Source organism: Canis lupus, chromosome 12, assembly GCF_011100685.1.
Source record: "Canis lupus familiaris isolate Mischka breed German Shepherd chromosome 12, alternate assembly UU_Cfam_GSD_1.0, whole genome shotgun sequence".
Lineage (NCBI taxonomy): Eukaryota > Metazoa > Chordata > Mammalia > Carnivora > Canidae > Canis > Canis lupus.
In genome coordinates, this window is record NC_049233.1 from 7358942 (window position 1) to 7376127 (window position 17186).

At 46.4% G+C, this 17186-nt stretch overlaps 1 protein-coding gene across 6 annotated transcripts in view; it reads right to left on the bottom strand.

Moving 5' to 3' along the window:
* BTBD9 (BTB domain containing 9) overlaps positions 1-17186 on the bottom strand; it is a 410049-nt gene that overhangs the window by 18628 nt on the left and 374235 nt on the right. For all 6 annotated transcript variants that reach the window (XM_038553945.1, XM_038553942.1, XM_038553943.1 and 3 more), the window contains one exon: positions 214-292. In XM_038553945.1, the coding sequence (XP_038409873.1) occupies positions 214-292 (79 nt within the window). The remainder of the gene's footprint in view (positions 1-213; positions 293-17186) is intronic.

The following is a 17186-nucleotide window of genomic DNA, read 5'->3' on the forward strand; positions in this document are numbered from 1 at the left end:
GCCATAGGAGTTGGCTTTCATTTCCTAGTCAAGAGACATCTAGAAATGATAATGATATCCCCACTGTGCAGGAGCAGGACTTTCTTCTGTAGCAAGCTGTCTGAACAACAGGCCATTAGCAGGGAGAACAAACAGTTCCACTTAACTTGAGATGTAACATTTACCTGTACATCGTGAAATAACACAGTGTCTCTCATGAACGGAGACCCTTACCTCATTTGCTGTGTTGTGTGTTCCAACGATTCGGATGAAGGAGGCAGGCTGTCTTTCAAAAGTTACAGATTGCCAGGACCTGCGAAAGGAAGCACAACCATTTGTCTGGTCAGACGGGACAGTGAACCAGGCCAACAGCACAAAGCAGGAGGAGCTCTATGATGAGGAGGGAGCGCTCCTGTCCTCCATCCTCAGGAGGTCCGTGATGGTTGACCGAAGGGGGAAGGGAATGGGCCTCCACCTCCTGTGTGCCTGAGGGAGGCAGTCTGTACCTAGTGTTCCCATTCAGAGTGCTCCTACCTTCTATGAAGGCAACTGGAATTTTTATGAGGCTTCCCCCTAAACAGACACAAAGCACAGTCAAAGTTCATATTGGGACAAGAGCACAGCCAAAGAGAAAAGTGATCAAGGTTGGTGGGGGTTCATAAAATACATTTCCTCATCTGTGAAACGGACCTACCTCAGGGGGCTATGCTGGATGGGCTCAGCTCTGAGAGGCGTGGTGGGTTCTGGGAGGAGAGTTTTGAACCAGGGCAGGAGTGTGGGTGGGGAGGGGGAAGGCAAGGAGAGGGAGAAGTAGGGGGCCACTTGCTGCTTTGTGAACCCTAGGTTCTTCTGTCTGAACCCTGCCCCCACGCAAGCGATGGCACCTGGGGAAGAAGGGGTGATTTCTCCACAGGCCTCTACCTCTACCCCTTTCCTGCTTCCATATACATCCCTACCAAGGGCTTATTTCTCAGGACCAGCCAGTCTCTGGGTGGACTCAAGAGCCAGTTCATTTAAAGCCCAGCCAAGCAGGCCCTACACAAACCCAGAGAGGAGGGGCTCTGCTCCTGGTTTAGCACTCACAGCTCATCAGAATGCACTGGAGGAGAGCACGGCACCCACGACTGTAAACTCCAATAATATTTTCTGTAATAAATGTGAGGAGTTCACAGTTGTTGCCATCCCTCCTCCGCTCACACAGTGGAAATGCCAGCTGCTGGGAAGCTGTTTCCTGTAATTGTCTAATTACCAAGTAATGCTACCAAAGAAAATATATGTATTTGTGGTTTGTTTTTTCCCCCTTTGGTTTCAGGTGTTCCATCTCCTCTCTCACTATGAGCCTCCCACTGAGATTGATTCACTGCTGCCTGGACACCCAGGCCCCTTAAGGTCATTAAAAAGTCATTACCATCCTGTGTGCAAAGTCTGTGCCTCTGAAAGCAGTTTTCTGGAAACAGCACAAGAAAAATCACTCTCGTTGTAAAAATGCTATTATTCATACACGAAGGTGATGCCATCTGACCATCCCCAGAGCCTGTGCTCCCGGTTCATTTTCTCAGTGGAAGATGGTTTTGCTCCCAGACCTGCATGGCTCCCTTGGGGAATCTGCTGGGTGGGATGCAGCCTGTGGGCTGGAGGAGGCCTACAAAGGAGGGCCTGTGGGGCTTCAACCCTGGGCCTGGGCTCCCACTGGCCTACCTGTCACTTCTGAGCTAAGCTGTGTGACTGACAGACTGGCATACTTCCTCCCACAGGTCAAGGGAGGCAAAGGGCCCACGCTGCATGGGGCAGCAGAAGCCCATCCCTGCTCTGAAGGGAAGCTACACACATACCAGGGTTGGGCCACCGCCTGCTTCTCAGACCAGCCCTCTAGGAAAGGGAGACACAGCCAGGACAAGTGATAGCAGCCATTGACAACTATTATGTTCAAGTCAGTTTCACAGAAAGGACTGGGGTGCAGAGGGGCTGGGAGTGGAAGAGGTGAAGATTTTCTTCTTAGATTTCTAGCTTCATGCCTATCAATAAAAAACTTCAAGTGCTTCTGGACGTGGAGGTAAAACTTGGCACTTGTAAGCTCATGATCCTCAACAACATGCTCATGGCTCTGAGAGTGGAGGCAGATCCAAATGATGCCTCCTGAGGTCCAACCCCCTGTGGGGGAGCCCCACAACCCCACAATATGGCAGGGAACCCAAGGTAGGGAAGGAAGGGAGGTCTCCCTGGGAGTCGCCTTGGGTAGAGCCAGGCTCCCGTAGTGGGCTCAGGGCTTGGGCACCTCCGTCCCCTTGCCCGTGCCTGGGGAAACAGGGCTGCCAGGGCAGCAGCCCAAGCAGGAGGGAGCATTTGTGGAGTAATAAGATCAGAAGGCCTCAATTTAATACCAATCCTCCATTATATTGCATTAATACTAATCACATTAGAGTTCATTTTCACTAACACAGCCTGAGAGCTCAAAGATGATTTCATTTTCAGCAAAACTGGATACCAACCCTAAAACAAAATATCAGTAGGAAGGGATGTTGGTTAGGATGAGGTAATGGGCATCTCTCCCTCTCCAAATACCAGATCCCGCTTCCCCTCAGCTTCTTCCAAACAACTTCAAGTCCTCATCATGCTGGGTCCACATATGCCATCACTGTGCAACTCCAGCAGGGCTGTCTGAGCAAGGATCTCACAGGGCCAGCAAGCTACTGCTGTTGTGCAGTCCCTGCGAGGTTCCACTGCCATCTTTACTGAGTTTTCCTGAGAGCTGTGTAAAACATCCCTCCTCACCACATACCCCGAACCCCTTCCTTAGGGGGCAATACACCCAGGAAGATGGTGGGGCCTCAGGGGTGTGGCACCCACTTGGTTTACAGCCAAGACTGGGTGATGGGAGAAAGTGCCTAAACAGGAGCAACCGGTGTCAGAAATGCATGTGGTCTCTGCTTTTGAGCACGTAAGACAAAGCAGAAAACCCTGCCTGGACTCAAGTCCCAAGGCTGGCACTGGAGGTAGGGCCCTCCACTAGATGAATGGCTCCCCTCTCCTGAACTCTGGTGTTATCTGCCAGGTGCTGTCAGAAATAGCACCACTCTCCTACAGAGCACATCTAGAGGGAGGTCTCAGGTATGGGAGATTGTAAATATATATCTATACACAGATGTGCTCAGAGAGAGAGATCTCTAGGGATGTTTGCCAAAATATTAATCAAGATTTTAGCTTTGGATCAAAGCACTTCCAGAGACATTTATTAGACTTTTGTACTTTTCTGTACTGTCTGAATTTGGTAGAGTGTTTATGTAAGTAAGCATTTTTAAAAAGTTCCTATCTTGCCTACTGCTCAAGGTTTAATCTAGATCACATGACATGAAGCAAACGAAAATGCCACCACTGTATTACTGTGTAAAATATTTCCAGTTGGGCAGATTGGGTGGGGAATTGAGGGGAGTGACAGTCAAGACAGTGGGTTTAAGCCTGGCCTTTTATGAACCAGAGGTGGTCTGGCACACTGGTTGACACCCATGGGCTCTGGATGAGAATCTCGGGTTTGCCCTTTTATACCAGCTTGGTGATCTTAGACAAGCTACTTAACCTTTCTGGGCTTTAGTCTCCTCATCTGTAAAATGGAGATAATAAAAATACCTAACTTTTTTTTTTTTTGGTGACAATTAGATACATTAACAAATATAAAAACATCTAGAAAAAGTGTTAAGTGCTAAAGTACTAAAAAAAAAAATAGATGGTATTGTTATTACTACAAGTACCATACTGCCAAATGAATCTGGACAAAACACACTGCTTCCTGGGCCTCATCTGTGAGTCATCAAGTTTGCTAGTATGTGATTTACTGATGACTGCAGGTGTTCCCAGGGGTGCCCATGGCACTCCCATCAGCACCCATTTCTTGGAGGCAGACAAGGCAACTGGGCTTTGGAGGAATTAAGCAAGCATTTGTTGAATATACTCTTGAGCCGGGCACCCGAGTGTCACAGGGGATCCATGTAAGATGTAGTGCTTTCCCTTCTGAGGTTCACGGTCTCTCTGGGGAGATCAGTTATCCTTCCATGAACTAAGTAGAGAACAGTGTCAATGGTACATTGGTCCCACTGGTCACAAACTGGTGGTGTTCCAAAACTTCCCTTGTAATTGGTTGGCTGAAGCCTGGAAGCAATTTTTTTGGAGAAAAAAGTTAGAAATTTTGATTGATTTCCACCCATAACAAGGCTGAAATACTATCTATATATATGAAGAAAAAAAGGGGAAGAAAATGATGTTGTTGCCATAGTAGTAACTAAACAAGGCAGAAAAACAGGAGCTTGTGAACAGACTTTCTAAAGCTGCTGCTTGAGGAATGAGGATTAAATACTGTCATGCACCTAAAATCAGGGGCACGTGGCTGGAACAGGGTAGGTGGTCTGTTAAGAAGAAGGGAAAAAGTGGGCCAGGAGGTGTCCTAACAGTGTCTTCCATCTGCAGATCTCTGTAGGGCGTACAAGGTGTTTTACAATCATCATCTATCACATTGGGTCCCCAGCAATCTGTTAGGTACCTAGGCAGCCAGGTGGAATCCCATTTCTGAGGTGAGACACTGAGGCAGAAAGAGAAGTCCTTGCCAACATTGCAGCACCACCAGGTATCAAGTCAACAACAGAAGCCAGATTTCATGACCATTTGTGCTCTTTCCACCCAAGGGCACGCTAAGGAACTTTCTTTTGGAGAGGCTAAGGCACCAACTCTTCCCTGTCCCCTGGATCACTTATGTGCTGCTGTCATGATGGCAGACTGGAGATGACACACAGCAGCAGATTGAAAGCTGACCAGTGGCCTGTGCTAGGTCTCTGTGGTCTCAGTCCCCGTGTGCAATGAATGGGGTTGAAGTGGTTGTGGGGATTTGATGAGAAAATAGTGCTTGGCATGTGGTCAAGGCACAGTAACTGTTGGCAACTGTTCTATCTTTATATTCACACATATGGAAAAGTGGAGAAGAGAAGAGGCTCGGCAGGTGCTCCCTCTCTCCACATGGATAGTGTGGAGAGACGGAAAACACCTAAGGTTATGCTAAAGAGCACATGTCGTGTCCTAAAACTGTACTAACCTGTACATGTGACTCATGAAAATGTGCAGGCTCAAAAAATATTTTTAAGTATTCTGGAAGGAGATACACTGAAATCATGACAAGTGGTTGTCTCTGAGGAGAGGGTAAGGAATGGGTTTGCTGATGGAGAACAAAGGAGGCTTCAACATTAACTGGAATGTTTTATTTCTTTGATTAAAATAAAAGAGACAAAGTGTTATGTAAAACATACTAACTATGGTCAATTCTGGGGATAAATATGTGAGTGAATGTTAGAATACTTATCCTTTTCTGCATTTAAACAGTTCTTGAAATTAAAAAAGAGGGAGAAGAAAAGCATTAAAACGGTGTCTGTATTTATGTGAGAAAGAATTTGCCAGGAGTGCCATGAACCAAAACGCCAACATAAAACTTACGGGGTTAGGGGAGTCAGTCTCTGGAGGAGCATGTGGCTTTGCTGGGTGGTGCCACTGGCTCCAGACAAGTGTGTCTTTGTGGGAAGTGAGTGGAAGACAGGGAGAGCTGCTGGCTGGGGGAGGGGGGCATCCGTGAAGGCAGGGCCTATGTGAGTGGCTGTGGTGACAAGAGCCACTGGAGAAAAGAAGGCAGTGGGGCATGGCTGAGATTGGCTTTCCATCCTAAGCCTCATCCTGCCATCTCTGGGGATCCTGTAGATCCTGGACCAATGGTGTCTGGTCTTTTTTGGTTCTAGAAACTTATGGGATTCTGCTGCCTATGCTATGAAGAGAATGCCAGTGTCAGAATTTTTTTGGATCAGACCTGGTGAACACCGAGGAGATGGCCAGGGCCAGAGGGGCAGATTAAGAAGGCAAATTGAACACAAGGGTTTAATCTTTGCTCCCTCCACTAAAAGGGCAGTATGAAAATCTAATAAAAGGGCAGTATGAAAATCTAATATATGCTTTGTATCGAATATATGTGTTCTAATACCCACAACCCCCCCCTCCCCCACCCGCTGGCCCCAATTCACACTACTGCTAGAAAGGCTCATGTCCTTTACTCTTTACTCACCAGTTGCCTTTGAAGGTGGGGGTATACGGAGACAGAACTATGTGAGGACTGGTTGAAAGCTGTGAAATGAGCAGATGGACCCCCCCACCCCATATCCCTTCTCTTTCTTCCTGTACAGGGGGAATGAGCCCTTTCTCACCTTGGCAGGAGGAAGGAATTTTACTCTGGAGTCTCCTCTGGGGGCACCAGGCACAGCAGAGGGTCGGAGCCTGTTGAGGCCGGGAGCAAGGATTACACAGAAGTGAATATATCTTCAAGGGTGAGACTTCCAGGCCCCTACTGTCCCTTGGCTTTCAGGCCACCGTGAGCCAGGATTAAGTCCCAGGCAGGAGACTGAAGGATCCCTCTGGAGACTCTGAGCAGCCCAAGAGGAAAGACCTAGAGATACTGATCCATCCTCTTTCTCTGTTGCTCCAGTCTGGTTTCCATAAATATTTATTCAGTGTTTACCATGGAGTAGGCCCTATTTTAGACTCTGACCTCAAGAAGCTTATACCCTAGAAGGAGAGAGAGAGAAATAAACATAGGGCTAAGTAGCAAAATATGGCAGTGTAAGTAGAGGGAGACAGGCATCTTGCTTTTAGATACCATATTTAAGGAGGTAGCATGTGGATCTGGAAGAGTGTTCTGGGGAGAAGACACCGAAGGCAGTTAGTGTGTTGGATCTGAACGAGCAGCACGGGTTTGCCGGTGAGATGCCCAAATCCCAGTCTCAGAGCCTCAAAGACAAACCCACCCTCCTACACAAAGCTTCTAACCAGCTTTTCAGTGCCTAACGTTTGAAGGTGGACAGCCAGCCAAGGGGCACCAAAGCTCCTAACATGAAAAATAGAGACCAAAAGCAAGTGGAAAAGAAAAATAATTCAGAGGATAGAGTTATAATTCAGTAGACAGAATAAAACCTCAGGAAAAAACTCTTACACTACTGTCAGAAAGATGAAAGAATTATTACACCCTTGAAATAAGAATAAAATGATATGAAAAAGGGGTATTCAGAACAAGAAATTGCTCTTGTCAATTAAAACTATGAATTGAAATCAATAATTCAACACAATAGAAGCTTAAGTTGAGGAAATTTTGTAGACCATCAAACAAGATGGCAAAGATAGAAAATAGAAGAAAAAGAATATGAAAATGAGAGGACTAAACTAAGAAGTCCACTACCCAATTAGTAGATGTCCCAGGAAAAAAGAGCAGAGAGGATTTGAGCTATAAAATTGTCAAAGTAAAAGGACATTTTCTCATATATGAAGGACATAAATTCCTAAGTTACAGAGGTCAGTGAGTGGCCACTACAATAAGCAAGAAAACAAAACATATTATTGAGAAACTTTAGAAGATCTAAATGTTTCCTCTATGGGGCAAAAGCAAGTCAACATAAAGGTGAGGGAACCAAAATTGCATGAGATTTTTCAAGAGTGACATTGGGAGTTAGGAGATAACAGAGCCCTTTTTTATAAATGTTGAGGGAAAAGTTAGTCCCAGCCAGAGGATTATTCCTAGCCCAGTCAACATTTGGATTGAATAAAGAAACTTCAATTCAGGCACAGATCTGAAAAAATTTACCTTCAGTGCATTTACCAGAAACTTCCAGAAAATGTGCTCCACCAAAAACAAAGGATTAAACTAAGGATAGGAAGGGAGCTGAGCCAGGCCTAGGGCCACTAGCCCCACTAGCCCCGCTGTGGAGGGAAGGCGGGGTTCCAAAAGGAAAAAAAAAAAAAAATGAATGGATTTACCAGACATATTAGACCAGCCTGAGGGGATTTCTGTGGGTCTGGCAAAAAAAATAAGTGAGATGTGCCTAGAAAATTAACGAATGACACATCTATGGAAAAGTAAGTCATGTTTAACTCCAGGAAAAACAAATGATACTAAGAGGAAAGGTGACCTTAGCAAACTACATGGCTTAGCTCTGAACAACAGTGACACAGTCAGGCTAATGCCAACCATAAAGGATAAAAACTGAGGGGAGGGAGAGAAGCATACTGGTGAGGGAGGAGGGTCACAAGGCTAAATCCTTACCTTTCAAAGTAGGGAGATGATAGGTAATTTCCCTAACAGGGTTCAAAGACAGCAGAATAAGCATATAGTTTAGAAAGATGGACCAAAAGAAAGGTCTATAAGGCATGAACACGTCTGCCTCAAAATCTAAAAGTCTGATCACGTGTTATATTGGACAAGGTGAGGGGCACAGGTGCTTTTACGCGGGGTTGGAGGAAGTGTAAACTGACTTACTTGATGAGCAACATTTTGAGCTTGATGAGCTCTGGACCTAGAGCTAGCAATTCCTCTTACTTCACAGGAGCCTGTGATATGCTCACAGCACAGGGAACGCAGCAGGAGTAAGGCCTGCACTGCAGCACTGTTTGAGCAGCAAGAGAATCCAGACAACCTAAATGCTCCTCACAGGAGAGACTGGTTAAGGAAATTATGGCACGTCTCTATCCCTGTGATGAAGGACTGTGCAGCTGGAGAGGGTTAAGGAGAGGGAGAGAGGGAGGGAGAAGTTCTAGAGATCTCCGAGGTATCTGTGAGGATCTGTGTCATATTGATGCACAGCTGAATCTCTGGAGGAAGAGGTTGTGGGTTAGAGACATTTAACTGTCTTTCGTTTCTAATTTTTAAACCATAGTAAAAGTACTTCCCTTCCTCTGAATATACTAGCTTCTCCAAATATTAAAAAACTGTTAAAGAGAAGGAGGGAAGGCCATTGCCTCTGGGGAGTAGGCCTTGGGCCAGGGAGGTGAGTGGCTTGGGGGAGAGCAAAGCAGGGGCCTCCTGCTTTTGTTAATGAGCCCTGTGCTTCTACTTGGCTTTTAAGACAACAGAAGTTGAAAAAGAAAAGCTGAGCCAGAGGAGGAGACAAGCCTACGGTGGCAGTGGCGAGGAATGGAAAGGGAACGTGGGAAACATTTATTTACAGCTTTCAGGAGCAGGGCTGGGAGGCAAACACGAGCCCTTCAGAAAAAGCTTCTTGCGAAGTAAGGGAACATTAAAGACTGTCCCCTATCAACTGAGCTCCTGTAGTGACAGCGGCGCCCTCTCGAGCTGTGTGGCACTGAGATGTGACAGGTATTAGAGGCCCTGAGTGAGGCTCCAGGCTTGCCTGAAGATCCCTCTGACAGTTCTTTATGAGCACTGACCCCACTGTTGCCTGCTGTCCCCCCAAGTGTGCTGCTTATACTGTCTGCCTGGCAGCTGTGATGGGCCAAGGACCCCATAGTCCTCTGTTTCATAATGTCTAAAACTGCAGCCTGGGCTGGGGGTGGGACGGACAGTGCATCTTTCATAGCACTGGCTGGGTTGGGAATTTCTGAGTTGTAATAGGGCCTTACACAGCACCCTGAGTGTCTTTCCCCACCTGGCTTCCAGCCTGGCACATGCCTGGGCCTACTTCCCTCGCCCCAGAGGTAGAGTGACCCAGTGTCCTATGCAGCAGAGGGGCGTGGGGTCAGCCCAGATCCTGATTAACCCCTTCCAGAGAGCTCCCTGACCCCCAGATCTCTGACTCCAGTCTAAACAGAAGCCCCTGTGCTGTGCAGGTCTAATCTGGCACCCTGGGAGTAAGTTCTTCTGTCTTGCACGGCGCCTAACTAGATGTTATAGCTGTCTTACCTGACTTACAGGGAAGTCTGGGTTTGCTCCATTTATCCTGTCTCTCATTCAACAACTATTTACAGAGATCCCTCTACATACCAGGCTTAGGAAAAACACTGCCAAGTTAGTGGAACCTGACTGTAGACCTGAGGTGGCAGGAAAACAGATTGTGAGGAGCCCCTGGGAGTAGTGACCATTTAGTCACCAGCTGATCAGTCAAAATGCTTACTGAGATCAAAGGTCACACGGGGGAGGCTCAGAAGACATATTTTGCTGGTTTATCCAGTATTTTTAAAAATTTGAGTTAGATCTCACTTAAAAAAATTTTTTTTTAAAGATTTCATTTATTTATTCATGAGAGACACAGAGAGAGGGAGAGGCAGAGACACAGGCAGACCTGGGACTTGATCCCAGGGTCTCCAGGATCACGCTTTGGGGTGCAGGCAGCGCTAAACCGCTGAGCCAACTGGGGTGCCCCCAAAATTGGGAGATTTCAGTGAAAACAAAAACTTCTGGTTTCTCTTGAAAATCTAAAGATCTGGATCATTGGATCCTCTTTCTTGCAGAGACAATACGATTACAGCTGAGGTGAATGAGACGGACCCAGGCCACAGAGCTTCTGGGGGTTGTTGTCACTCCCTGGAGCTTACCTTGGCCTGCTCTGCTCACATTATCCACCTGACCCAAGGAGGCAGCCAGGTTTGTATCCCAGCCATAGAGAGAGCTCAGGCAATGCTGAAATGGAACAAAATAACTCTTGGACAGGAATCATACCACCTCAAAATTCTTTGGGAACCTAGCACCAGAATAGATATATAAATTATGTTTCATTAAAAAATAATTCTGGGGCTCCTGGCTGGCTCAGTCAACTCTTGAGCTGGCTCTGGGGCTCCCTGGCTGGCTCAGTACAACTCTTGATCCTGGAGTTGTGAGTTCGAGCCCCAGCTTGCATATAGAGATTACTTAGAAATAAAATCTTAAAAAAAAAAAAAAAAAAAAAAAACCCACCTATTTTCTTCACTGTTCTCTTCTTGGCCTTGAGGCTGGTACAACTGAGGTTTGTGGAAGGACAGAAGAGCTGATAGTCTTTAGTTGCTGTTGATTGCCCTCCCCTTGGCTATGGTTAGTAGAAGGTTATTCTGTAGAGCTTCTAAACGTCCCAACTCCCAGGCCACATCCCAGACCAATTAAACCCAGAATCTCTGGGGGTGAGCCCTGCATGAATCCCGTTTAAACTCCTCAGGGGCTGTCAATGTACAGCAGAGGAGGAGCCCTGATCTTGGCTGGGGATGGTGGGTTGGGGAGCAACCTGCTGGGACAGACACGGGTCCTCTTCCATCCTAATTACAGTCCAGATCAGCAGGAGCCAAGGTTCCTCCAGCCTCTGAGATTTCTGGACCTATGTGGGCATTTTATGCTTTCTGGCCTCTCTCTGGTGAAAGCATGTGCATGTGCTGGTCTTGGTTTTACCTTCCCTGCTCATAGCATAATTTTTCCTTTTAGAGGAGTTTCCTCTTAAAGAAAAGGTCAGGATCTTCCTGCCAGCTCCTCATAAGAGCTGAGCTGAAAGCTTCTAACCCTATGGCAGCCACAGGAAGGTTCTTGTCCTGGGGACATTCATAGCATGTTCAAATGAGTATGTGTGGGAGCACGGGGGAGAGGGGCTGTTTTAATACTGCATCTCGCTCAGCTCCCCATGCCCAAGCCCCCTGCTCCCTCTCTGGTGCCATCCACTCCCTGCCATGGAGCGCTCCTTGATTCCCCTAAGGGGATGCAGTAATTGATGATTAGCATTCCAAAGCTTGGCTTACATCCTGCTAGCCCGTCATATTTAATTACATTTTAACTATATTCGTCTTCGATAATAGCACGAACATAATTTAGATAATTATCTCTCTCTCTCTCTCTTATTCTCTGACTCTGTCTATCTCACTGAGAGCTCCTTGCAACAAAAATCGCTTTCTCGGCTCAAACACATAAACAGACTCCGGGGCCAAGTGCTTTTCTCTCTTGCAGCAGCTGTGCTAGAAACGCAATGAATTTGAGTTATCAGGCAGGAAAAAAAAAAAAAAGAAAATTCATGCTTCTTCCTGCTTGTGTATTCATATTTGAATACAACTGGTGGTAGGAGTTGGGGTGTGTGTGTGTGTGTGTGTGCTCATGCTGGCACACACACATTAACATCTGGGCAAGAGCTTTTGCGTGGTATAGCAAGAGGGGAGGCCTGGTCAATCAAATTATTGTCTATAAAGCACCCTCTTGGCCTGGCATTTCTTTCTTCCAAGGTTTAATGGTTTCCCTCGCAAATTTAAACTCTGTTGAAACAGTTTCTAAATGTCTGGGAAGTCTTTTGAAGAGATGTACTCTTTCTAATAGGTTTCCTGTCACACTTGGATCTTATAATTAATGACCTTTACCCTTGCCTATTATCTGCCTCCTCCAAGAGCCCATCAGGTACGAGAGGGAGATCTGGGGCCTCTTCCAAGGAAGGGAAAGTGTATCTCAGGCCTTTTGCTACAGTGTCAGGAGTCCCTATGGACCCTCCCAAACACCAGCTGGTTCACGTGCCATCCAAGTTCCTCGTCTAATAACACTCCTCCCCTCCCCACTGAGAGCACAACATGTTCTTCAGGAGCTCTGTTAGTTTTTCTGATGAAGCCAGATGTAGCTGAGCTTATTGAGTAGGAAGATTTTATTTTAAAGATTTTATTTATTTATTCATGAGAGACAGAGAGAGGCAGAGACACAGGCAGAGGGAGAAGCAGGTTCCCTGCGGGGAGCCCGATGTGGGACTCAATCCTGAGACTCCAGCATCATGACCTGTGCCGAAGGTAGACGCTCAACCACTGAGCCGTCCAGGTACCCCAGTTATTCATCTTTAGTCAAATTCATTATTCATATGGTCCTAGGTCCACAACAGAGTCAAAAATCCTTTTTTCCCCTATGAAGAATAAATACTGCCAAGTCATCCCCACATGGGTGAGGGACAGACAGGATGAGGTTGAACAGGGGAGTGTTTGTGTAGTTAACAAATACAGGGACTCTTGCTGCCACTTGTTTGGGAGACTGAAATTCCCAGCTCACTCTGGAGATAAAGACTCAGACCAGACTTCAGGAGCTAGGTGGAGTAGTCTAGACCAACACTTTGTTCTCACCGTGCTGAGTCAGAGGGCACTGGCCCTTCTAATGTTACTGGGGTCCACTACTGGTTCACGTGCAGAAAGGGGAATCAGCCAACTTGCTGATTCTGGCAACTGAGTAGTAACTCTTGGCTCACCAGAGAAATCAGAAACATCAACGTGGTAACTCAGAGAGGCTGTGGGGTCCTGCCTTGGTTATGTTACAGGGAGGTGGCCCTCCCTCGGAGGTGGGGATGGTGGCGGGGGGGGGGGGGGTCTCCGTCTGTGGCATAGGTCCAGGGCCATTCGCCTCTCCCAGTTATGGCAGCTGGGGAGAATGATCTGCCTGGGCCTGAGGTTTCATGGGTGGTGGCCTGAGTGGGCGCGAGGGGACACACTTCTCCCTCATGGCCCTCCACAGGCTCCTAAGACCCTGACTTGCTCCATGGTGTTCCGTAGGGATGTTTCTACTTTTGATTGTTTGGTGCCCAGCTCGGATGCTTAGGAATGCTGCTGAAATTTGCCTGAATATAACAACGATCAGGGTCTAGGCCTCTGCTGGCTAGTGGCCACACTCTCTGCCAGCAGGTAGCTCTAGAGGCCAGTCGGGGTGAGGGCACATTCAGTTTGCTCTTCCTCAGAGGACTCCTGTCTCCGGCAAGTACAATGCTCAACAGAATTATTGATTTAATGACGTGAGTGGCTCCTTTCAGCCTCTAAGGAGAGCAGGCCTGCTCTGAAAAGGCTGCTGCCTCTGAGAGCGCACCGCTCCACCTCGGCTCTGCGTGACTGTCCAACATGCCACCTCTGTTTCTCCCCCAGAAGCGCACTCCCTCTGAGATGTGCACTGGAAATGTGAGGACCAGGCCTGGGCAGGAGCCAGTTTTCAAATGTTAAGAATTTTGGCAATTTCATTTCCTAGTGTTTTAAATACCAAAAGGATTTAGAACACAATGAGGACTAAATGGCCCTGAATTTCAGATTTTAAAAGAGGGCTGCTTGTATGGAAATACATGCCAAATGCCAGTATAGAACAAAACCCCGACCCTACTTCAGAAACCCACCACAGTACACACACCTAAGAAAGCCAGTGGCCCTCTGGAGGGGCTGCCAGACATTCTCTGAATCAAATCTGACCAATTTCATAACTAAAAATTACACTAAGCTCCTGTGGGTATTCCAGATCTGATGACATGCCAAATTCGTTCAGCACCTAGCACTGGGGAGATATTCAGTGAAAACTTAAAAATAGACTCTCCCTCTCTAGCCATTAAGGGCCTGATATTTGCAGCTGAACAGGTAAGAAATTGGGGGCACTGGGGAGAGCTTTAAAAATCTCCAGAGTACAAAAAAATGTTTCTCTATGATGAAAACAATCGCTCTTCGCACAGAGTCGCCCAAGATTAGCCTAGAGTCACTGAACACACTAGAATCTCTGATATGAGTTCTATAATAAAAAGGTGACAAGTGTTTCTGGCAGGCCCCACAAAGGCCCTTTCTGGAATTTGCATAAACTGCCACATTCAACACAATTAAAGCCGATGTAAGGCAGTATGGTGCACGTAACAATCTTTCTTCTGGGACATTTTCTGTTAATAAAAAAGCAGAGCTTAAAAAAATAATTTCTTTCCCTTTTCAAACACTGTTTTGATTAAAAAGTCACCATTGCCGCCCTCAACTTGGTGTCAACGAATTCCAGGGGGCGTGCTCTCTTGCAGACCCTTGCAGGTTCTAAGTCACTCTCTAACCCCGTCCCTGGACTCACGCCTGCACGCTGGCAGACAAGAAGGACGCCCCTCTGGGACTCTGCAGTGCTCATCTCAGTGCCTTCAGCCAGGCCGCCCGCCATAGCACAGGAAAGAATGAGGTGGCCCCTGGCTCCCCTGTGAGCTCACAAAGCATGGTGGCCAATGTAACAGGACAGGAGACAACCAGGGCATGTGTTAAGTATGTAAATTAGGCTAAATAATTCAGATAATTTATGACACAAAAATCAGATGCCAGGATAGGTAGGGGGATTCTGGGCAAGGAGAGTGGCTGGAGGTCTGGCAGGCCAGGAGGTCTGGTCAGATCATTTTAATTAGCCAGAGGAGCAAAGTCAGGATCAAAATCACAGGAGCAAAATGCACGGGAGGCATTTTGCTCTCTGTGATGAATCCTGATTCCCCTCAGGCCAGCAACCTCAGAGATTTCCCTCCCCGTATTTTGTAAACCTCGGCTTCTTGTGTGCTCAGGTGTGTGTGTGTGTGCATGTGTGTATGCCCTCACTCAAGATTTGAAGCAGTGCATTTCTAAACACCTGCTTTGAATTTTGTTCATGCCCCAAGGCTAAGACATCAAACAATGACTTTTTTACTACTTCATAGTAAACAAGCAGCCATGAGGCATGCACAAAAATATGGCTTCCTTTCAGGTTGTGTTTCAATCTGCCCCTAGTTATTTGCTGGGCTCGTCTCCTGCCCTGAGGGTTTTGCAGAGTTGAAGGAAGATGCCAAGAAGTCAGATTGCATTCAACAAGGTTAAAAGTTATCCTTGGCAAATAGAAATCTCCTGCAATAAAATACTGTAAGACTTTTGCTAAAGTTCAATCAGCTTATTTTTCTGTATTATTTCTTGGGGAGGAAGGTTGCTGGGTGAAGGGGATGAGTGAGAAAACTGACCAGTAACTCTTTCTGATTCCATTGTCAGCCTTTAAAATCAGATAGATCAGCTATTAATCTCAGAAAGGCAGCAGTGAATGTGTGCAATAAATTTGTCATCATTTTATGAATAAGCTCTTGGTCATGAGGGCTTACTGTCTAGCAATTCACCTTTTCCATGATAGTTTCTATCGGTTGTAGTTTGGAGCAGCTTAGAAAGAATATTATTTGTGTTCTTGGAGATCGGAACATAAAAAACCCTCAGACTGATGGAGATGTACAGGCAGGCTTCATGCCTGCCCCTGAGCTCGCTAAGCAAACAGTTTACTGATGCTCAAGTGAACACCACCAGGGGACAGGAATCACTCTTTTGGGTCCAGGAGAGCACTCATCTCCTCAGCAGCTGCTAATGAAGGCCCTATTAGCACGAGATGACGTTGCATGTGCCCATTGGCTTTCTGTCAACGACTGTCAAATAGAGCTGTTGGTAATCACAGCTGGCAAGTTGTTTAGTCAATATTTTTGAAAAGTTCAACCAAGTGTGTGAAAGCACAAGGTAGATTTTCCTAAAGTTGCTAGATGATTTACTCATCGCCCTGTCCCGTTATGGCTCTGCCCCCATCAGGATCACACTGATGTCCTGCTGGGCACTCTTAAAGGGCTGTGGGGTGTGTGGTGCAGAAATGGATGAAATTTCAGCTATTCTGTCATTCAGCTGTTTTTTCCATCAAGTCAGCAGAACTCTAGACCTGAGACTCAGTAAGAAGGAGACTTTTTTATTTTTTTATTTTTTTTTAAGAAGGAGACTTTAAACTGGAGATGAACACAACCACAACAAAACCCTAACGCCTAAAAACTGACACTAGGAACAATTCAAGCCCAGGCCTAAAAACTGCCCCAGGGAGAGGGCCCCTCAATATCTATTTGAAAGCTTTGGGGAAGATATCAATATTTTCGCCCTATACTCCTTATGAAGGACCATTGCTCTAGTCTAGGACTAAAGATGGCAAGTGTCCTTCTGGAGTCATTTCTCCTGGATATGATGACACATCATGAAAGGGAACCACCCTAAATTAAGAATGCAACTCTGACACTGTGTAGTTTGTTGACTCAGAGCATGTGACTGGGCACTGGCTGTACCTTTGGGATATCCATCTTTGTTTTTATGATTTTCATTTTCTTCATTTTTATAGCCTTTGTGGGAATGATCATGATTCCCAACTGTGGGTCAAAGTGCCCTGTTTACAAGTAGATCTGGGGACCAGGAGACTGGTATAGGCTCTGTAGAACACTTCTAAGAGTTCTTGTCTTGGCTTTTTTTTTTTTTATAGTGACTGAGTCTGGTTAGATGCACTAAAATGCATTCCACAGAAATGTAACATTTGGGAAACATGGGCTCCCCACCCCCCTCCCAAGTCTGGGTCCCTGCATGCACAGTATAGCAGGTTTATGTCCCATCTTCCTATGTCTACCCCCAGCATAGGGGTGCTTCACAGCTGGTGACAGCATCTTAAGGATTTGCCATGGCAGTGAAATTCTCACTGGTTCTCATAACAGAACTAATATACTATGACCTGTACTGTAGCAGTCACTAACACCTCCACACTCAGTGTAGAACACAGCAATCACCTTCTGAAGAGAACATGGACATGTCCTAGCACAGGGATTCCCACAGGTAAGGGGGAGGAATAGTCTGTAAGAGATTCTGATGTACTATTCCAGATGGTCTCAAATTTATCAGCAGCACCTGGAGGGTGTGTT